Source organism: Nelumbo lutea, chromosome 8 (assembly GCF_056320005.1).
Source record: "Nelumbo lutea isolate HS-2025 chromosome 8, American lotus-T2T, whole genome shotgun sequence".
NCBI classification, from domain to species: Eukaryota; Viridiplantae; Streptophyta; class Magnoliopsida; order Proteales; family Nelumbonaceae; genus Nelumbo; species Nelumbo lutea.
In genome coordinates this window covers 8,965,521-8,987,792 of record NC_142691.1, presented here as the reverse complement: position 1 = coordinate 8,987,792, position 22,272 = coordinate 8,965,521, and the positions used below count along the sequence as shown (strand labels likewise).

The window sequence follows — 22,272 nt, the reverse complement described above, 5'->3', positions numbered from 1 at the left end:
TAAAATCTATTATAATTATTTTTGTCTTTTATATGCATTTTTCAAGGTTATTGCATAATTGCATAATTTTGTTATTTAATATATTTTGTTTTTTTAATATTTAAAAATATTTATTTATAATATCACTTAATTATTTAAATAATATCATTATGTAGTTATTTAAACAATACTTATTTATTGAATTTCATAATCCGTAAAATTAAAAGTTAGACTATTATTACATAACTTCTAATTTTAACTTTTTAAAATCTAGTTACATTAAATATTTCATTATTTAAATATTTAAATAATATGTAAGCTAGTTAAAAAATGTTGTTATTTATAATTTGTTACATAATATTAAAAATTTTGTCATATAATTATTTTGCTACTTTAAATATAAAATTAATAATATTATTAATTATGTTATATTTTTTTGTATTTGTAGTAAATATTTTAAAGTTATTACATAATTTTATTATAATATTGAAATAATCCTTAAAATTTTAATTCAATGTTTTATTAGATAGATATAAATGAAAAGTGGGGGAGGATAAATAGGAATTAAAGATAAATTGTGAGAGAAACTCTCGACTAAATTACTAAATCAAAGATAATTCAAGAGATAAATAGGAATTATAGATAATTTAAGTGAAAATGGGGGATAGTGGTGCCACTTGGCTAGATTAAATTGGATTTTGGTAGATAGACCAATTGATGTTGCACGATTTGACTACTCCCTGCTAGAGGATGATCTGACTTCCAATTGGACGGTGAATTAAGTGAATCTGCAAGACAAGATCAAAGAAACCGGGATGGCTAAACCGGCGAGGTCACTCCGATGCTTAAGTAAGTAATCTGATGTGAGCTGAATTGAGAGCTTAGAGAGCTAGAAAGTAGAAAATCACGCGTACCTTGCACCCTTGGGGTTGGTGCCTTTATATACTGACGTAGTCGTGGAGCTTACGAAACAACTCTGAAATATTCGGGGTGTGGAGATAGAGTTCGTTCTGCTTCCGAATGAGCAGTATACAGGTAAGGCTTATCGTTCCACTTCCGATTCCGGGGGAGTCGGGATGAGTCCTCATCATGATACCGGAAAAGTCAAGATTTGTTAGTTCATCGTGATCTCGAGAGAGAAGGGATCCATTGGAGAGGCCTCTGGAGTTGGTTATGCCGGAATCAGTTATGTGGTGATTCAAGTTGTTGGTCCCGAGCTGGTACTTCTTTTAGTTCTGAATTGGATTGGATACCAAGGTGCCTTGATGTCGAAGTGAACCTTATATTGATGTGGCCTTGCACCGAGGTGAGCCTTATGCCGAGGTGACTGAATACTCGATCTCAACTGTTGCAAACTAGGCATGTTAGGCTGAGTTGTCATCTCTTGGTCATGCCGTATCCACATGTCCCCTTTTCGCTAGGTCGGGCCAAATCACCCTTCATCAGAAAAAATAGTTATAGGATGGGATATCTAAAGGGATAAACATAAAGAAAAGAAGGTTGGACATGCTAAGATGTTGAAAACAGAGAGGGAGAAGACATTGACGGGGTGGCTTCATGAAAGAGCAAAAAAAACTATATGAAAGAGGGGCTGAGAGGTTTCAATTAGGGTTAAGGGAGAAAGTAGAAGCCATGTGATGTGGCACCAACTATATATATATACATATTAAAACATATAATATATGCATAAAATGTATTGCATTTTATGTAATATAAAATGATCACGACTAAGGTCGTGCTTGTTTGGCATGAATTTGTTAAGACTTAAGAGACACAACGAAGGCCCGAGTCCTAAGTGGGCCCATGTCATGATTGGTTGGTCCTACCCATGGGCCTATAGTTTTTTAACTTTTTTTATTGACTTATTTGCTTTTTTATGTTCTAAATAAAAAATACAAGAATTTCAACAAAAAAACTTAAAAAGATAGACAATAAGTTAAAAAAAATGTTAAAATTTCTTTTAATATGAATTTTAATGTACACAATTATTCATATATATATATGGAATATGTTTGTAATTATAATTTTTTATTGATGGGGAGGTGTTTCCTAGGGTTGTTTATGGGTCGATTTACTGAGGTTTTTCCAATCGACCCGACTTGGTTGGGTTACCTGAGATGGAAACCAAAACCAACCCAGTGTTAAGCAAAACCAACGTGGTCGGTTTGAATTGGGTTGGGTCGGTTTCAGCTCTAAATTTATCCATGCCCCCCATGGCCACCTAGTTTTCTAGAAATATATTTAAAACTTATATATATATATATAAACAAAAATATACATACAAATATATTTGAATATATTTTTTATGGAAATATACATCTGACATATTTCATAATATATATTTTTTAGATATAGATATTAGAATATATATTTTCAGATATTTCAGTTTTTAGTTAAGTAGGAACTAAGTCAGTTCGGTTTCGGTTTTCACACAAAAAACCAAAACCATCGGTTTATGAATTTGTACAACTCAAAACCGACTAGTGCTGATGAAAACTCAACTGACTCGGGTTGGATTGGTCCGAGTTGGGCCTTCTTATGAATATCCCTATCAATGCACGGCTGAAATGTATTGTGAGGTGCACATGAATCATGCTTAGCAATGAGCGGATCCAAACTTGTCCACCCAAGCCATTTTCTTGTATATGTCACGGTGGACCCATAAAGACCAACATAGGCTATACTCCTCACAGAGTGCACTTCACATAAGAAGATATTTCCAATACAAAGGTGGGATGGGGTTGTGAGGTTTGTAGGGTTTATGTTGTAACTAAGCACGATCTGGGGGTCGTTTGGCAAGTATCTTTTAAAAGATCTTATGGTCTAATATTTCAATGATGATGTGAGCTTTTGTATCAAGATCTTAACAATTTAAAGACAATCTGATGAACATTTGAAATGGATTTTTTAGACCTTTTCAAGGTTGCAGTTTTTGACAAATAGATCCTTTTCCAACTAAATAAAAAAATAGCAAAATGCAAGTTGCCGAGCTTCTAAAAACCCGATAATCCACACAAAATGACATACCAAACAAGGCCTTATTCACTGTAACATTCCTACCAGCCCACAGGCGGTCCGACTCACAGTACGGTTCTATAGTCCCCCTTGCAACTCTAGAATATCCGTCTCTCATACACTACAGAGGAGAAAATAAATGTTCTAGATTGTTCCATATATGCCAAACAGAAGGATATCTATTTTTCAGTCCAACGGCCCAGATTATTCCGAAGCTTCAAGAGAAAACAAACTGATTTATAAAGCACGTGCTTACAAAAGAAAGAGTGCTTGGCCTTCAGATTGGAATCCATGGAACAGACGTGTATACAAGTTTCACAAACGGTGAACAAAGGAACTCCAATCCGACGGTTAAAAAATCGTTTTCATGTAAGCACATCTGTCCAGAGCTGCTTACCATTTTATTAAATCCATCCTATCTCGTTACATTTCCGAATTGCCGGAGATCCGCAAGGCTAAACTCCTACCCTACTTATCCACCAGCCGCTGCAAAACCCTAGCTCCTCAAAAGCGATTATCAGGTGAGCTTCCTGGTTTTCTGCTTCTGTGTGTTTTTCGTCAACTGTACAAGTTATCAAGCGGACTTAGGGTTTTCGCGAGCCTGTTCTACTTGAGTATTATTGTTTTGTTCTCTAGAGCTATGTTCTAATTAGATTGGGGAGTTCTTGAATGTTTTTGCCATATACAAGGACAAAGTTACGGAATATTGTTGGTTACTTGGTTTAGTTTCCGGCTGAGGATTGGTTTCAACGGTTATTGTTATAGCATTCTTTGCGCTGAGGTTTCAATTTTCTTCTTTCTCATTATCGAATCTGATGTTTCGTGTGAATTAGAATTTAGTTTAAATGGAGAAAAGGAGCCTTCAGAAAAAAAAAAAGGAGAAAAGGAGGGTATTTCAGTTGAGGTCCATAGGAGATATTTCATCTACCTGTCTTCTTTCATTGTCTCTATGTTTACTTTGAAAGCGGTTACGTCCATTATAATGGATAACTTTGCAATTTGACACCGTCTTTTATTGTGGATCGATAATTATGCAAACTAATTAACTTTGAGTTTCTAAAGAGTTCTCTATTAACTAAGAAGTGCCAACGTAAGTTCGGAAAAGTGAGTTTCCTGCATTGATGTTACTGGAATCTTCAAGCGATAGCATGGTGGGGGCTGGGGGTGGAGAGAAGAAAATCCTTTTGGGCAGACGCGAAGACCACACAGGGTGGAGGGAAGAAAATGCCTTCTGCTTTCTAGAGTCTTGAAAGAATTGCCCAGCATGCATTGGAACTTGCTCTTGTTTTTTTGAGAACTATTAATTGCGGTAGACTGGTAGAGTGCACTAGTGATAATTAAAAGCATAGTTAACCATCCCCCCAAAAAGGAGAAAAACCCAAATAATGAATGACTTACCGTTGCTGTGGGTAATTGACGAGAAACTTGATTTGGGTATAAGCAACCAGCGAAATCAAAAGTTATATTGCCATTTTTAGATTGGAATCAACGTTTCCTTCATTTTCATGATTACTGCCTTACTGTATTCATTTGTTTTTTTTTTTTTTTTTGATGCATCATGCATGTTGTGTAAATATTCCTCTGGGTGGGCTTTCTAAGATAAATAATGTTGCTGACTTTCAGGTTTGTTAAAGTAAATGGCGTCGACTATTGCCACCATGTCTTCTGTTGGTTCCCTGGCGGTTGCTGGCAACCGTGCAATGGACAAGAAGTTTTCTAGCTCTTCCGAAAATCTATCTTCTTTTGCTTCCATTTCTTCCAGTTCCTTTAGTGGCAGGAGACACAATGTGATCCTTTCAAGAAGATGTTCCCCCAAGATAAGGGCAATGGCTAAGGAGTTGTATTTCAACAAGGATGGATCAGCCATTAAGAAACTCCAAGTGAGATTTTGAATACGAGTTCAGTTTGGCTCTCAGAGAAAAAGTTATGTTGTGCTTTACAAATTTGTAAGTTCCTCTTTTTGTTCGTTGCAGACTGGTGTTAACAAGCTTGCAGACCTGGTTGGGGTCACTCTTGGCCCCAAGGGCAGGAATGTTGTTCTGGAGAGCAAGTATGGCTCCCCCAAAATTGTTAATGATGGTGTTACCGTGGCCAAGGAGGTCTGATTTATTGTCACATTCTTTTTAATGTCTAATGAATCTTTCTTTTAATGCTTGCTGAATGCCATTGTTCCTTCATGTTGGTCTTATAGGTTGAGTTAGAGGATCCTGTTGAGAACATTGGAGCCAAGTTGGTGAGACAAGCTGCTGCAAAGACCAATGATCTGGCTGGGGATGGTACAACTACATCTGTTGTTCTTGCGCAAGGTCTGATTGCTGAAGGTGTCAAGGTTTGGCAGACGTTCCTTTTGCTTTGCTTGCTTTGGGAGCTTTGAAAGTATTTCTTTCTAAATAATTAACAATGGGTTGTTTCAACCAGGTTGTGGCAGCTGGTGCTAACCCTGTTCAAATCACTCGAGGAATTGAGAAGACTACCAAAGCTCTTGTTGCTGAGCTCAAGTTAATGTCAAAGGAGGTAGACTGAGATGGTCACTTTCAGTCAATGTAGTTGGCATTGTGCATAGAGACCTCTTTTTTCTTTTGTTATCTCAGTGAACAAAATAGTGGATTATGTTCAAATTTTATTAGTATTTATGATTATGATCATTATTTTCTAAATGGGTTTCCTGAAGGCTGTTTAGTAGGCTTTTGAAAAATTTCCTGGATTTTTAAATATAAGGTTGATTGCATATGATATTGTTTTGCAGGTTGAAGATAGTGAACTAGCAGATGTAGCTGCAGTTAGTGCAGGAAATAACTATGAAGTAGGAAATATGATAGCAGAAGCCATGAGCAAAGTGGGCAGAAAGGGTGTTGTCACTCTTGAAGAAGGAAAAAGTGCTGAGAATAGCCTCTATGTTGTTGAAGGAATGCAATTTGACCGAGGCTACATCTCCCCCTACTTTGTCACGGACAGTGAGAAAATGGCAGTTGAATATGAAAACTGCAAGGTATGTTGTTGTGTCACAGTCCTCATAATGTTTACTCTTTCGGTGGAGATTTTTACTTTGTAGACCTACTTGTGTATATTCCACCTGACTTATGGTGGTGCATTGTTCATGCAGTTGCTTCTTGTTGACAAGAAGATCACAAATGCAAGGGATCTCATCAATGTTCTGGAAGATGCCATAAGGGGGGGATACCCAATTCTGGTCATTGCTGAAGATATTGAACAGGAAGCACTTGCTACTCTTGTTGTGAACAAACTCAGAGGGGCATTGAAGATTGCTGCACTAAAAGCTCCTGGATTTGGAGAGCGAAAGAGCCAGTACCTTGATGACATTGCCATTCTGACTGGAGGTTAGTTCTTATATTTGGAAGTTATAGATTTGTTTTTTTTTTTTTTGCACTTTTAGTCATTGTAGGAGAATGGAAAATATATTTGTCCCTTTATATTTGCTCGGGGTTCTAACATTTTTTCTTTGATTCAGCAACTGTAATTAGAGATGAGGTTGGATTATCCCTCGACAAAGCTGAGAAGGAAGTCTTGGGTCATGCTGCCAAGGTGGTTCTCACCAAGGATGCCACTACAATTGTTGGTGATGGAAGTACACAGGAAGCAGTAAATAAGCGAGTTGCTCAGATCCGTAACCTCATTGAGGTGAATTTATAGAATTTCAATCTTCTTTTCTGGTATTTGCTGCTTGTAGTTGTCCAATATCTTTTACATTGTGATGGTCAATGCAGGCTGCAGAACAAGATTATGAGAAAGAGAAACTCAATGAAAGAATCGCAAAACTCTCTGGTGGTGTTGCTGTCATTCAGGTAGATTTCTCAAACATGCATGGGGCTTTCAGTTGGTCATGTAAAAATTTTAGATATTTGTGTTTATTAATGTTTGTGATGAACATGGATAGGTTGGAGCACAAACAGAAACAGAACTTAAGGAGAAAAAATTGAGAGTGGAAGATGCTCTTAATGCAACAAAGGTATCTTTTGGACTGTGACTCTTGAGCAAACCAGATTTTATTTATTTTTTTCTACAAAAGGGCATTTTCTTCCTTTGCCTGCTGCTACCGGAAATACTTGTTATGTTTCTTAGGCAGCTGTTGAGGAAGGCATTGTAGTTGGTGGTGGGTGCACCCTGTTGAGACTTGCGGCAAAGGTTGATGCCATAAAGGACAGCCTCGAAAATGATGAGCAAAAGGTGATTCATATTAACTCTTTAATGAACTCATGTTGGTGTAATTAATGGGTGTCTTGGAAAGACTCTGACTAGGTTACCACGGATTGTTGGCAGGTAGGTGCAGACATTGTTAAAAGGGCTTTGAGCTACCCTCTGAAGTTAATTGCCAAGAATGCTGGTGTTAATGGAAGTGTTGTCGTTGAGAAGGTATTTGCTCATACATAGCCCATTTGGGCTGGCATAGTGTATGCATTTTAACTTTCTTGTTTTATTAGCAATCATAACGAGGGTGTGGGTCTTGGCACAACGGTTGGGTTCCCCAGACCCCACATTGGCAGGAACCTTGTGGACTGGGCTGCCCTTTTTTAGTAGCAATCATAATCATCTAACTATGATGCACCATTCTTTAGGTGTTATCCAGTGACAATCCAAAATATGGTTATAATGCTGCAACTGGAAAATACGAGGACTTGATGGCAGCTGGAATAATTGACCCCACCAAGGTAAGTTGCTTTCCTGTGTTGAGCTCTATTTCCAGGACACGTGGATGGGCTATTCATCCTCATTTCATGTTTTGGACACAATTTATACGAGTGTAGACATGACACTTACCTACACTCCCAAAGTAATGTGATCTCAATGTTATTTGTACTGTGACAATAATAAGGTGAGAGCTATGCAGGAAGTAAAATTTTGCCAGGAGGTTTGTATTTGTGGTTCTTGCGTGAGCCAAACAAATTAAGACATAACAGATTTGTGAAGTTGTAGTAAATTCCCATAGATCTGCAGCATCTTTGTGCAGGTTGGGGTTTGGGACCATGCTGTTTAAGTGTTAATATTTGTAGAGTCAGCATAATCAAATCGAGTGTTCACAAGTTCTGAGATGGCAGCTCATGTAAGGAGCTTTTATTTTTCCCAATTCAGGTGGTGAGATGTTGCTTGGAGCATGCAGCCTCTGTGGCAAGGACCTTCCTCACGTCCGATGTTGTGGTTGTTGACATCAAGGAGCCTGAACCGGTGCCTGCTGGAAACCCTATGGACAATTCAGGTTTTGGACTTTGACGACCTAATTCATCTGTCCTTGGACTTCTTATTTCTCCGTAGTTCGAATTTCAAGTGCATTAGATTTTCTCTCTTCTGGCCTAGGTCGCTTAACATTATGCCACTTCTGTTGTGTGTATCAGGATATGGTTACTGAGCCGGGGCATGATGAATTACAGAAGGTTGAATAAGATCCGCCATCTCAATGGGTGGCAGGATGGATATCTTCTTCAAATCCACCACTGAAAGCATGGGCTTGGTTCTGTTTGTAAATTCATTGTGGAGAGTAGGAGAAATTCCGGCCAGTTTAGATTGCTGGAGTTCGGCATGTATCGACTGCAGTAAACTGCAATGATACTATTATTTTTGAGTATTTATGAGAGAAATTATGTTCATTGTCTTCCCTTTGTGTTTAACATTTCATTTGCATCCCTTAGATGGGTTTTGGCGGCTAGGCTTATTTAGAAGCAACCATCAATTGTTGGTTACCTGTTCTAAACATTTTTCTAGTTTTTGGTGCCATTAAGGAACCCTTTCGAAGTTAATTTTTAGAAGCCCTAAATCCTAATACCATCCAGAGTGCATATTAACGAACCCTTTCGAAGTTAAATCTTTAGAAGCCCTAAATCTTAATACTAGCCAGAGTGCTGCATGATTTGTGGTAGTCCGACGAGGGTGGAAAACAAAGTTCGGACTTATCCTCACCAGCTATCGGATGGTAGATAATTTACATTGTTGGCTGCAGAGATCCTTGCAAGGACTCGAGGGTCTTCATTCTTGCCCCCTACTGTTTTTTTCCCCCAAATAGCCAAAGGCTTTCCAGGTGGGATTATGATGATAAAGGATTCAGGGCCGTATAAAGCGGTTAAATAATAAGATGTAACTCAACTTCGGCTATTGAGGAGCTGAGCTTCTTCAAATATCTATTGGATAGTAGATATTTAGCATCGGTGCTGAGAACATCGCTGGGCATGTGGAGTTGTAAGAAAATGGTGCCTATAGTTTTGTTTGGAATCGGGCTGCAATTTTGGCTGAGAAAACAGTGTTGATTTTGTTTGGTATCATTGCTGTTATCAACATTTTCAATATGGTCTATATTATTCAACATTCAAAATGATGCCACATTATTGTACTGTGGTAGTAATGCCTATGGTCCCTATGTGGCGCTGTTCTCTATGTCAAACACCCACTAAAAATGATATAGAACATTGTTTTAAGCATGTTGTGGCGCGTTGCAGACTCCAACAACCACTAGGGTTTTTATGTGCCCTAGTTTTTATTGCAAGCATAAAAACTACCGCTACTATGGTGATGATAATGATATGCATTCTATGCATCTGTATTCCATTGTTTTGGGATTGACACGCTTTAAAGAAATTAGCAATTATATCATCAAGCCAGCCAGTCAGTATGGCCATCAAATCAAATGGGGAGTCCATAGGCTAGACGGCAACTACCGCTACCGGCTGCCCCACTCAAAATGCCCATTGAAGAGCCATGTCACATGTGTTACAATGCCATGTTCGCCTGTTGTTTGCGTGAGAAGGGGTGTGGATATTTGTTAAAGAACTGACAATAAGGTCTTAAACTTTGCCTCATTAGCCTTTCAATTTCAGTTGCAGATTTCAACTTGTTGATCAATGGTTGGATGCTTAAATTTCAGACCTTGTATGTTCCCCTGTACTCGGTGATGACATGCTCGACCCTACAAAATATGCACATTTTGTTTTATGCACTTAATCGTACATCTACACATGACATGGCCTCTGCCTTGCCCCTCTTAACCTCTTTCCTTCTCCGGAATGACATTATCCCTTACCTGCAATCAGGGCAATGGTTGCAAGAAAGAAATTTTGAGCTGATTTGCATCCTCAAAACCTCAAGAAAACAGATTTTATATGAATTATAGAGTGGGTGAAAGTTAAAACAGTAATGTTGTTGTTTGATTGACCATTCCCCTGATTTGTTTTCTATTAACATTTGAGGGTTTGTTTGGTTTGCAGGAATGGGGTCTGGAATCAGAATCAGAATGGGTTTATTCTAATTCCAACTGTTTGGTTGGGTGGAATCGGAATCTCATTTCCATTCCTTCTAGAATGGCATTCTCCTATTTGAGGGAATGGCCATTCCCAGACCCTCCCTTGGGAACGAAATTTCATTCATGCTGATTTTAATTTCCATTCCCATTCCTGTGAATCAAATAGACTATGGGAATGGACCATTCCGATTCCGATTCTGAAGGATTTTGATTCTGATTCCAACTATAAACCAAACGGACCTAATACTTTCAACCTTCTCTGTATAAGCCTTTCTATTCCAACAACCTCCCAGAGACAACCCCAAGCACTTGTCACATGTACCATATTATCATACCTTTAAGCCTCGTTTTCATGATCGACTGTCATTCTAACTGGGTTAGCATTTTTCCCATTACAGAGTGAGAGTAATCAATAGTCAGATCTATTTATACAGGAATCCCAGTCGCGACAGATGCGTATGCGTATGTTATTGTTATCTCAGTGTTCATATGGTTCTATATATAGATTGTCCTCTTTTTTACCGAAAAAAAAAAGATGGCCCTCCATGAAACTGCTGATCAACCCAAATGCAGGAGCAAGAATCTATCAACCATTAACAGACAAACCCAACTTTTTTCCCCTAACCCATCTTATGAAGAATCAAGTCTATGTCGAGAAAACCCAGCTTTCTGTAAATTGCAAAGGTTTCCACTTTCCAGCATGTATGGTGTCTGTAGAGTCTAGAGTCTCAAGACTTAAAAGATAGATATTCCGTTTATTGGTTCTAAAAAACAAGGTGCTACAATAATACTACGGTAAAACCAGTGCTAGGAAAGCGAGAGAAAGTAACAAGAAATACATCTGAGCTGTACAATTGCTTTTTAGTTTTTTCCTGGCTGTGGCAGATCAGTTTTCCTTTTGAGGGAATACATGGGATACATGATCCAATCTGTTACCAGGTTGGGATCTAATTCCTATTGTAAAACACGTTAAAAGTATAGTTGTTTACTTTGTCTCCTTTGCTTTAAACTTTTAAGCATGTTCCAAGATTCAGGTCATCAGATGGCTCAAAATGAACTCAAACTTTGTTTGATTTTCACTTGGGGCTCACCACTCACTAGTCAAAAGGAAGTTGTCAGGCTATGGGATGGATTGTGGTCTCTAGCTCTCTATGGCTTTGACATCTTCTGATTGTACCTTATAAGATATGGTGGCTCTGTATGTGAAACTACATTTGTTGGTTAAACTGAGAAAGTCAGCTTAAGCTTATGGATCCTCACAGAACAAACTTGTTTTGGCAGTGGACTCTGCTCTTCTCCTTCTTGGCTTTTCTATTCACAGGAGGGCCTAAGCTCGACTAGAATTGGCCAAAAAGCAATAGCAGCCCGACATATGAGCCAGTGATACACACTCTCCTTGGCCTTGATCTTGAGTGCTGTAGAGGGTTTTCGGAACTAGGTCATATTTGGCTGTCTGTCTGTCACATTATAATTTTTATTTCAAATAAGTCTCTGAATCTCTTCTGTTGTCCTTTTATCATTGTCCCCTTCTCTGCCAAACAACAGAGAACATATTATAGGAGTTCATAAGTCTATTAAACCCAATGCTTCCTTCTCAAAAATAATTTCTTGGCTCTTGCATTCCACTGGGTCCTGATTCCTGAAGTCTGAGCCACCCGCAGGATTTGAAGCATCTCTCAATTCTCATGTCTACATTGTGACTGAAGAACAAGTCAGTGGTAACTCAAAACAAATTGTCTTGGATCAATTGGCTGAGAAATGTAAATCTGAGAGCTGACCGACTTAAAACACCACAAAAGGCTGTAGTGTCTGCATTTTCATAACCTGTCACAACCAGTCGCTCTGGAAGTGCGGATAGCGGCAATGGCTACGCTTCCTGATCCTGCATCAATGACTCTGGAACCAAGTTGAATTCTTCTAGGAAGTACATTTTCTGCAACAGTGACACTCCACAATCCATGATTTCCTTCAGGTTCTCGATCAAGCCCATGTGGCCAATGAAGCCAGGCGCCAATTGGTAATCCAGAACCTGCAACTAAATCGCAGATCCAAAAGCTTTGATCCGTCACCTTATCACACCTCGTGGAATCCAAAGCTGTTACATTTTGGAATGGAATAATCCCAACAATTTCCAATTTTTCCACCTCCATCGTAGACAAAGTTACAAACTTTGGTTAAATTCCGATATCCAATTTCCAACCTCAGAGTTCGCATTCCAAACCCACTTCGTCTAATTTATCAAGAACCCTCTGCGTCTGCTGAAGATTCAGGTTAAGCAACCGAAGATGATTATGGCATGCTTCCGTAGAAGCTCGGGCTTCAAGACTCATAGAGACGAACTAGTCAGATCCTCCAGCGTCAACATCTGCTTACAAACTTTCCGATCGAAACCCCCAGTTAAGAACCAACATCAGTGAAGGATGGAGATCGATCCCTGGTACGTCGATAAATACAAGTCCAAAAATAGCAAACCGACTAAGAAGTAAGAACTGGGTCTTGATTGGATCGATAAGGCGGAAAGACGGGTCGAGAATCTAGGGCTTTGGTCATTCCAATAACAACAAATGAGCAAATGCAAACTCCTCATTCGCTGCAAGTGAGATTGACAAAAGAGTCAGAGAGAGAGAGAGAGAAGAGAGATGGAGCTTGTTTTAATTTGATTACCAACTCGTCAAGTGGTGATGGCATTTGTCCTTTTAACAATATTGCGAACATGTCCGTCGAGCGTGATTTGCGGGCATCATCATCATCTGAAGGCAAGGTTAGGTGGCGAGCCCACCTTGATTTGAGCCGAATTACTAGAGGGGGTTACACTTACAGAGTTACAGGGGGAACCCAATTATTATCAAATAATTAAATAAAAACAAACCTGTGATTTACACCCTTAATTAATGCCAATTTATATTCTGTTACTGTTCTTTCTTACTCCTCTGGTTTCAACATTTGATGATCAATTTAGACCTGCAAACAATGTCAGAAAACAGGGAAAAATAATTTGGACTCATCTGATGTGCTGTAGGTCTTTCTTTGATTTCCTTTTTTTTTTTCCTTTGTTAATCTTAAGAAACATTGAATTACATCCATGAGAGAGAGATCTCTCTCTCAACAAGAGAATAATAAGCTATTATGATTAGCAAGTGTGGTTGGTTGAACATGACTAAAAATTATTTTTTCATGTTGTATTATTACATGTAATTCTTCTATATAAAATGGGCTAAAGGATTCCCTATAATGAGTTGTTTATTTATTTATATACCACCAATCTATCAATAAAGATAAAGAGGGGAGGTCTCGTGTCGGTCCAAAATCCAAATTATATGACTTGTCTTTCTCTGTCTTTCTCTGTCTTCTGGATTCAAATATTCAATTCAACAGGTCCAACTCTAATGACCAAAGCCATGTATGCTTACCACATTCCTACACTACACAGAGCTTTACAAAACCATTATTAGAAGTTAAAACTTAAAAGCGGCAATACCCATTCCTCAGACTAGTTCCTTTGGAGAGAAATCTGAAACTGGCTGATGGAGCTGCGCCCTTCTAAACCCATCTATTGATCAAGTTCCTCTACACAAAAATTCTAACTTCAACCTGCAATCCAGATTCCAGAGGAGGGGTGCATTAGCCTTTAAGCCATTGCTGTAGCTTGTAATACATGAAATAATCATTTATTAAGTATTCATTCTTAAAAAGAAGCAGAAGAACAACTTTCTGCCAGCTCAAAGAGAGAGGACTCGGTAGTTTTAAACAATTGAATTGATAATGGAATGATATGGACTGGCAAACCCACATGTGCTTTGAACAAATATCCCAATCAAGTCCGAGAAGGAAACCCCACCCACATTTTATTTAATTATTTATTATTTATGCATTTACTTCTAGGCTGCTTCTAGTATTAATGCGTAAGACTCCATCTTCTGCTCTTATTTTTTCTTCTTATCCCCTCTTTCTTCATCTAGATTGTTAGACACTTAAACGGATTCTACTTCTACCTTTTGCAATTCTATCTCATCCAAACAGTATCATTTTACTTTTGCTTCAATTTACAATTAGAAGACTAATTTGCCTTTAAGCCTAGAATTTATTATCTTGGGTTCATCAAAAAAGTAAAGTTATTCTAGGTAAAGATGAATTTGGACCTTGACATCACAGGAGGATATCTATTGCGGATCAGATCATCAACCCATGGTAAAAGAGATCTGAATTCTCATTCCAGTGATGTTAGAGAGGCCCATCCACGGCCCAACTCCTCAAGGGTATAATAGAGGTCCACTCAAGACTCACGAGAAAAAGATAAGGGTACACAGGTCCGTCTCTCAAACAAAACCGTTTCCACAAACACGCAAGCACAGTTAGAAAAGAAAAAAACTCAGAAAGGAAAAGTAAAACTTAGATTTGTTGGTATGACTCGATATTTAATCCAAATTGATATTTATTCTCTCTCTCTCTCTCATCCAACCTTTCTCCTTCAAATTCCAGCTCTTTTTTTTTTCCAACTCCTCACCTATAATCTAAAAACCATAATATGAATCCCTTGAAAGTCAAGGGAGAACAAAACCCATCATCACAGTCTCTTCTCGTTTAGAGAAACAGGAAAAAGCATAAGAGACAGTGGAGAGACACAAGCGAGATTAAAGAAAAAGCTTCCTTTATTATTTTTTTGTTCTAATTTAGTTTAGTTTTTTTTCCTCCCATTGGAGACCTTCACCTCCCACAATGGCGCATTTGTTCAGAGACAAAATTCTTGGAGAATCAAAGAGAGAGATGGGAAGCAACAACAGGCTTCCCGCCCCCGATCTGCCCTCCCCTTTTGGCGAATTGGGCTGCAGTTTGACTGATTCCGAGCTCCGAGAGACTGCTTTCGAGGTCTTCGTCGGCGCTTGTCGATCTTCCGGTGGCAAGCCATTGACTTTTATCCCTCAGTCGGAGAGGAGTGAGAGGTCTCCGTCTTCCGTTTCCTCTCTTTCTCACTCTCCTTCTAGTCTATCGTCGTCTTCGACCTCGCCTTCTCTGCAGAGATCATTGACTTCGACTGCTGCTAGTAAGGTTAAGAAGGCTCTAGGGTTGAGATCTTCGAAGAAGAGTCCGGGGAAGGAGAGTCCATCTAAGTCGAAGAAACCCGTCACTGTTGGGGAGCTTATGAGGGTCCAGATGAGGGTTTCGGAGCAGATGGACACCAGAATTAGGAGGGCTTTGTTGAGAATTGCTGCTGGGCAAGTAAGCTCCGCTTTCCTGTTTCTGGGTTTTATCCTTTTTCTTTTCTAGAGATGGGATTTGCTATCCGATTCGGGATTTAATTTTTTTTCTCCTTCTATTAATACTCCGTTTTCAGATGTATGTTGATAATAAGCTAATTATCTCTTTTGTTATGTTTTTTAATTTTCAAGGCAAAGATATTGCTTAGCTTTTCATCTTCCTAATTAATTTCAGACCTTATTTTTTCAGTTTTCTTTTTTCCGGTTGCTTCTTTGAAGGTAAAAAGATTTCTTTGCTGCATTTTTGCTCCCGTTCGCGAAGTGTAAGTTTCCTTTGGGGTCTTTTGAGGGGTTTTGTAAGATTAGGCTGTGGGTTACTGTATGATTATTGATTTACGAATTAATCTGGCTGTCGTTCTTTTTAAACTCCTGTGTTATTTATATGGTTGATCTTTTTAAGATCGATGATCCTCATTTCTCTTAAAACCACATTGTCTAAGCATGGTATTTGTCTTGTGCATAGGTGGCTTTCAATGAATATTGTTAAATGAAAAACCATTTTGTTAGCTCATGGTAGAGTAGTTGCTGATCCATTGCCAATCTGGTTGATTCTTCAATATAATAGTACAGTAAACATCCCTTTGTGTCACACCAATCTTTGAATTTCCCAATATCATCTCTTGGGGAGGGGGGAGTGTGTAGCCAACCCATGGGTTAGAGCTTCCCTGTTTTTAATCATTAGTTTTTGTTTATGCTCATGTAACAGCTTGGAAGGCGCATTGAGTCGATGGTTCTTCCACTGGAGCTATTGCAGCAGTTCAAGTCTTCAGATTTTCCAGATCCACAAGAGTATGAAGCTTGGCAGACCAGAAACTTGAAAGTTCTTGAGGCTGGACTACTGTTGCATCCTCATCTGCCACTAGATAAGTCAGATGCATCGGCACAACGACTTCGGCAGATTATTCATGGGGCTTTACAGAGACCCATGGAAACTGGGAAGAACAATGAGTCAATGCAAATCCTCCGGACTGCTGTAATGTCTCTTGCTTGCAGATCATTTGATGGTTCTGTTTCTGAAACATGCCACTGGGCAGATGGTTCTCCATTGAATTTCCGACTCTACCAGATGCTTCTAGAGGCTTGTTTTGACACAAATGAAGAGACAGCTGTTATTGAAGAGATTGATGAGGTTATAGAACTTATAAAGAAGACTTGGGTGATCCTGGGGATGAACCGGATGCTCCATAATCTTTGCTTTTCATGGGTCTTATTTCACCGCTATGTTTCAACTGGTCAAATAGAAAATGACCTTCTGTTCGCTGCTGATAATCAGTTGGCAGAAGTTGCAAAAGATGCAAAGGCAACAAAGGATCCTGTGTACTCCAAGATCTTGAGTTCAATTTTGAGTTCGATATTGGGTTGGGCTGAAAAAAGACTTCTTGCTTACCATGACACATTTAATCATTCAAATATTGATTCCATGCAGAGCATTGTTTCTCTGGGTGTGTCAGCAGCCAAGATATTAGTTGAAGATATCTCACATGAGTATCGAAGGAAAAGGAAAGAAGAAGTTGATGTGGCTCGCAACAGAATTGATACTTACATAAGATCATCACTGCGCACTGCTTTTGCCCAGGCAAGTCCATGTTTTCTGGTGCATCTTTTTACTTGGCAAATATTGGCTAACCAAAATATTCCTATTGGTTGTACTATATATATGCAACACTGACACATCAATCTATTAATTAAACTATTTATTGAGTATAAGAAAAGGTCCAAAGGCTTTGCTGACTGGAGGATTTCACCAATTTAGTCAGTAACTGAAAACAGATGGTCTTAACCATATGATTGCTAACTGAAATGCTACTGTCTAAATTAAATAATGTTAATGATCAGGCGAGAGCCTCCTGTATTTGGGTATTTCCATCTAGAAGGCAACCATTACTAATTTGGTGTCCCGTTTAATGAATGGGATGTCAGGTCTCTCTCTCTCTCTCCTCCTCACACACGCATACACACACACACACACCTGATCATCCTCTATTCGTGGGGTAAATTTCAGCCCCAAAAGGCCTTGCTACATTTCCAGAGTAAGACTCTTTTGTTAGAAATGTTAAAATTAAATGAGTGGAAACATTGAAATTTGGATAGGTGATATACCTTTTTGAAAGCTCCAATATGAGGTGATGCATAGGGGTGAATGGACTGGTTGAGTGAAACAACAGAGGGTTTAAGTCTCCTATCTGATGGATAGTCTAGATTGGCTACATCATCCTTTTGTTAGATATGTTGAAATTGGACTTGTCTGTTTTATGATTTGTTGATCTGTTTAGTCTGTCTTAAGACAGAGAATGGAGAAGGCAGACTCATGTAGGCGGTCATCAAAAAACATGCCAAATGCACTTTCTCTTCTGTCTATCCTTGCAAAAGATATTGGTGAGCTGGCAGCTAATGAGAAGGCAGTGTTCAGTCCGATTCTGAAGAGATGGCATCCTCTTGCAGCAGGCGTTGCAGTTGCCACCCTACATGCTTGCTATGGAAATGAGCTGAAGCAATTCATTTCAGGTATTTCAGAGTTGACACCTGATGCTGTTCAAGTGTTGAGAGCAGCAGACAAATTGGAGAAAGATCTTGTGCAGATTGCTGTTGAAGATTCCGTGGACAGTGATGATGGTGGCAAGGCAATAATCCGTGAGATGCCTCCTTATGAGGCTGAAACTGCAATTGCCAATCTGGTGAAAGTATGGATAAGGACAAGAGTGGACAGACTGAAGGAATGGGTTGACAGGAATTTACAGCAAGAGGTACGTGAAGTCTGGCTTCTTTCTTTGCTTCATCCAACTTCCTCATACTGGTGGATCTTATAGTTGAGATTAATCTCTAATTCAAAATTATGATTCCACAATTTACCTTGTGTTCAATCTTTTCAAATTATTTAATTATCCTACTATTGGCATGATTGATATTTTCTTTTCTGTTGTGGTCATTTGAAATCATAAGACTTGGTTGATATCTTGGGTCCATAATAAATGATTTTCTCACCTTAAATGATACTTTGGGGCATTTATTGGTAAAATTTTCAGCGGATTCATAGAAACGGACAATTGTTATAAGTTTTGAGAATGATGGAAGTACCATCAAGTATGGTCAACAGTAAAGATTGTGAATTTATGCACAATAAGAACAGAACTTAGGCAGCAAATAACCAGGAATAAGTTATTACATCCTTCTCAGAAAGTCCCTTTTTCTATCTTTCTTGTAAGTTGTTTTAGAATAAGGAAAAAGAAACATTAGGGGAATTGCAGCATATCTTTTGAGGAGTTTTATTGAGGAAACACTAGCAAAAAGGAATTGATTTTTTTATCAATAAAAAGGGAATCGAATTTTTTACCCTTGTATAAAAATGATGTTTTATGATTTTAGAATTAAGAAACAAATATTATTTGATGAAAAATATCTTGTATTAAGAAGGATGAGAAATGCATGGTATTCTCCCTCGCTTCCTCAGATTCATCAGGTATGATGTTTGTTTTGGTAATGCTATTCTGTTCTGGGAGGATATTAGGGTGGGTACTCAACCCCCCAAAGATTGTTTCCCCTCGCTCTATTCCCTTTCCCTTCACAAACACGAGCCAATTGCAACTTTTCTCCCGAGCCCGTTAAACCCCTTATCTTTAAACTGGGACTTTGGGTTTCGTAGAGGGTTAAGGGATGGTGAATCAAATTGTGTTATTGAACTAATTCATTTACTAGAATCCGTTTGCTTGGACCCCACTTCTTCTGATCAAAAGGTTTGGACTCCTCTTCCGAAAGGTACTTTTACTTGCTCTTTTCTAAAATCCCTCAGTTCTAATCCCATATCCCAAGGATTCCCTGCCAAAGAAGTCTAGGCGCGACCTATTCCCCCCAAAATTGTTGTATTCTACTGGAAAGTCTTCTATGGGAAAATCAATACTTTGGAAAACTTACAGAAAAAGAGACTCTCTTTGTCTTTACCCAAATTGGTATTCCTTGTGTAAGGCCGAGAATCAGGAATGTTTCCATTTGCTGATCTCCTGTTCCTTTGCTACAACCATATGGAGGTGGAGCCTTTCTTTGTTTGAAGGTAGGTGGTCTATGCCTTCCGATTTAAGCTCGTTATTCAACCCATCTGTCTTTATTTGGCACACTAGAAGAGGTATTGTCATGTGGAAATGTGTCATGACGGCTACTCTGTGGACTCTTTGGGAGGAAAGGAATGCAAGAATTTTCTTAGAGAAGGAAAGAGGGTTAGATGAAATGAAGGATTGTATCTTAACAAGAGCAATTCATTGGTTGAAAACTGTGGATATTTTTGATGACTTCTCCTTTGATGACTTGTGGAGGAATTGGCTAGTAATAGCTAACACTTCAACAAAGAAGGATAGAATTCTGTCAGAATGGGTTCCACCTTTGGAAGGTGTCATCAAGCTGAACTTTGATGGAAGCAGTCAAGGCAACCCCAGGCCTTCAGGTATAGTGGGTATCTTGAGAAATAAGGACATCAACATAATTTCCCTATTCTCAGGACCAGTGGGAGTGGGGGACTCCACAAGGGCAGAAATCCTTGCTGTAGTACATGGAATTCAGATTGCCAACCAGCTTGGGGTGGAGCATCTCCTAGTTGAAGGGGACCCTCAGGTGGTAACAAGGTGGCTCCTAAACTTGGATACCACCATTTGGGGTTACAAAGATCTCATAAAAAAAGTAAAGTTGTTAACCAGCAATATGAGAGTTAAGGTAAAATGGGTTAGTAGGTCTGCTAATTCTTTGGCTGATGCTTTAGCCAAACATGGGGTTTCTAGGGAAGATCTTTTTTGTGCTTCTCTGTAAGTTGTTATTAATTTGGAAATCTGTATTTAACTAACCCGGAGAGGTTGCAACTCGTGCCTTTCCTTGGGGACTTTTACTATTGTCTATTGTTGATTAATAAAATTATTTCAATAATCAATTTTATTTTCTTCCGTTTTGGTCCTTTTTCCATAGGTCTTGCTATGCAGTCTTCGGATTTATTTGAAATTTGCTACTTGGTTTCAGAGATTCCTTTTTAGAAGTGTATTTATTAATTTATGTATATTTTTCTTTATTGAATCTGATCCTTAAGATCTACTATACCAGCAATCTCCCAGTTTAAGAGAGCCTAATATCAATTCATGGTTGCCTTATTACTACGAATGCAACAAATGCATTTCCACCATCTGTGTTCATGCACCATACATGCATGTGCATCTCTGCATGGATGCATCTACAAACTCCCATAATATATCTGTTAATAATTCATTACATTTTCACTATAAAATAGTTGCTCAGATTTTCTGGCTCTCATCAATATATCCTTGTCAATCTTGTTATTGTAGGTCTGGAACCCAAGGGCAAATAAAGAGAGATTTGCTCCATCTGCCATTGAAATCCTACGAATTATAGATGAGACTTTAGATGCATTCTTTCAGCTACCAATACCAATGCATCCTGCATTGCTTCCTGATTTAATGGCTGGCCTTGATAGATGTCTTCAGCATTATGTATCCAAAACAAAATCTGGCTGTGGTAAATTCTTGCAAAACTGAAATTTATAAATGGCTTTCTGATTCTTAATCTTATTACTAACTTTATCCCTTTCTGTGATGTATAGGGACGCGAAACACTTTCATTCCCACCATGCCGGCATTAACCAGATGTACTACTGGATCAAAGTTCCAAGGTGTGTGGAAGAAGAAAGAGAAGTCCCAAGGAACTCAGAAGCGGAAGTCTCAGGTTGGCACAATGAACGGAGACAGCTTTGGAGTACCACAGTTATGTGTCCGTATGAATACTCTGCAGCACATCAGGACAGAATTGGAGGTCTTGGAGAAAAGGATAGTTACTTATCTGAGAAATTGTGAATCTGCACATGCAGATGACTTCTCAAATGGGTTAGGGAAAAAGTTTGAGCTCTCAGAAGCCGCTTGTCAGGAAGGGATTCACCAACTATGTGAAGGAACAGCTTGTAAGATTGTCTTCCATGATCTAAGTCATGTTCTGTGGGATGGTCTATATGTTGGGGAACCAGCATCCTCAAGGATTGAACCTCTGCTTCAGGAACTTGAACAGAACTTAGAGATCATAGCAGAAACAGTTCATAACAGGGTCCGCACCCGTGTGATTACTGAAATAATGAAAGCTTCATTTGAGGGTTTCTTTTTGGTGCTTCTTGCAGGAGGCCCTTCTCGTGCATTTTCCTTGAGAGATTCTCAAATAATTGAGGATGATTTCAAAGCTCTTAAAGATTTATTCTGGTCCAATGGGGATGGGCTACCAGATGATTTGATAGCTAAATTTTCAAAAACAGCAGTAGGTATCCTTCCACTTTTCCGTACTGAAACAGCGAGCCTCATTGAGCACTTCAAACGTGTGACACTGGAAACATACGGCTCTTCTGCCAAATCCAGGCTCCCACTACCCCCAACTTCAGGTCAATGGAGTCCAGCTGAGCCAAATACTCTCTTGCGTGTCTTGTGCTATCGAAATGATGAAGCAGCAACAAAGTTCCTTAAGAAGACCTATAGCTTACCCAAGAAACTTTGAGGACTTTGAGGTGTGGTGCAGCTGTGCTATGCAGTTCTGTGTGAATTGCTTTGGCAGAACGTCTCTATGGTTTTTTGTCTGTATTTACTATGTTACTCAGACAAGAGGAGAAGTTCATTATACTTTACTTTGTCTGGGAGCTGGGAGGGGTTGCTCTATTCAGGAAGCACAAACTACTCTTGTATAGTATATTTATTGTGGACTTGTATTGTTTGGAGCCCCTACTTTTTATCCACTCTAGCCTACAGTCTGCTTGTG

General features: G+C 38.9%; 2 protein-coding genes and 1 long non-coding RNA gene across 4 annotated transcripts; 2 read left to right on the top strand and 1 right to left on the bottom strand.

Annotated features, from left to right (window-relative positions):
- The first annotated feature begins 3,335 nt into the window (after positions 1 to 3,335).
- LOC148842561 (ruBisCO large subunit-binding protein subunit beta, chloroplastic) lies at positions 3,336 to 8,600 on the top strand. The gene is made up of 15 exons (XM_088957582.1): positions 3,336 to 3,515; positions 4,618 to 4,874; positions 4,968 to 5,093; positions 5,186 to 5,323; positions 5,413 to 5,508; positions 5,741 to 5,983; positions 6,098 to 6,332; positions 6,464 to 6,633; positions 6,720 to 6,797; positions 6,890 to 6,961; positions 7,075 to 7,179; positions 7,273 to 7,365; positions 7,569 to 7,661; positions 8,083 to 8,206; positions 8,343 to 8,600. The coding sequence occupies exons 2-15, from the start codon at positions 4,632 to 4,634 to the stop codon at positions 8,354 to 8,356; spliced, it is 1,830 nt and encodes a 609-aa protein (XP_088813708.1). The 5' UTR covers positions 3,336 to 3,515; positions 4,618 to 4,631; the 3' UTR covers positions 8,357 to 8,600.
- Positions 8,601 to 10,973: 2,373 nt separating this feature from the next.
- Positions 10,974 to 13,064, bottom strand: LOC148842560 (uncharacterized). Its single transcript, XR_016103233.1, has 2 exons — positions 12,902 to 13,064; positions 10,974 to 12,827 (listed from the first exon to the last, which is right to left on the bottom strand). It is a non-coding gene; the product is annotated as an uncharacterized LOC148842560 (long non-coding RNA).
- Positions 13,065 to 14,591: 1,527 nt separating this feature from the next.
- Positions 14,592 to 22,249, top strand: LOC148842559 (elongation factor Ts (DUF810)). Of its 2 annotated transcripts, none has more exons than XM_088959054.1 (5): positions 14,592 to 15,454; positions 16,199 to 17,068; positions 17,781 to 18,236; positions 20,808 to 20,997; positions 21,083 to 22,249. In XM_088959054.1, exons 1-5 carry the CDS (start codon positions 14,954 to 14,956, stop codon positions 22,012 to 22,014), a joined length of 2,949 nt encoding a protein of 982 aa, XP_088815180.1. In that variant the 5' UTR covers positions 14,592 to 14,953; the 3' UTR covers positions 22,015 to 22,249. The 2 variants fall into 2 exon arrangements, with proteins under 2 accessions (XP_088815180.1, XP_088815179.1); XM_088959053.1 differs by having other exon boundaries at positions 14,658 to 15,454; positions 17,766 to 18,236.
- The last annotated feature ends 23 nt before the right edge of the window (positions 22,250 to 22,272 follow it).

Bases quoted from the DNA above. Each gene is read 5' to 3' on its own strand.
- LOC148842561 (XM_088957582.1), top strand. From the start codon at position 4,632: ATGGCGTCGACTATTGCCACCATGTCTTCTGTTGGTTCCCTGGCGGTT. The intron at 7,180-7,272 runs GTGATTCATATT...GATTGTTGGCAG, and splicing joins TCGAAAATGATGAGCAAAAG to GTAGGTGCAGACATTGTTAA. The intron at 7,366-7,568 runs GTATTTGCTCAT...ACCATTCTTTAG, and splicing joins GAAGTGTTGTCGTTGAGAAG to GTGTTATCCAGTGACAATCC.
- LOC148842559 (XM_088959053.1), top strand. From the start codon at position 14,954: ATGGCGCATTTGTTCAGAGACAAAATTCTTGGAGAATCAAAGAGAGAG. The intron at 18,237-20,807 runs GTACGTGAAGTC...TTGTTATTGTAG, and splicing joins ACAGGAATTTACAGCAAGAG to GTCTGGAACCCAAGGGCAAA. The intron at 20,998-21,082 runs GTAAATTCTTGC...TGTGATGTATAG, and splicing joins CAAAACAAAATCTGGCTGTG to GGACGCGAAACACTTTCATT.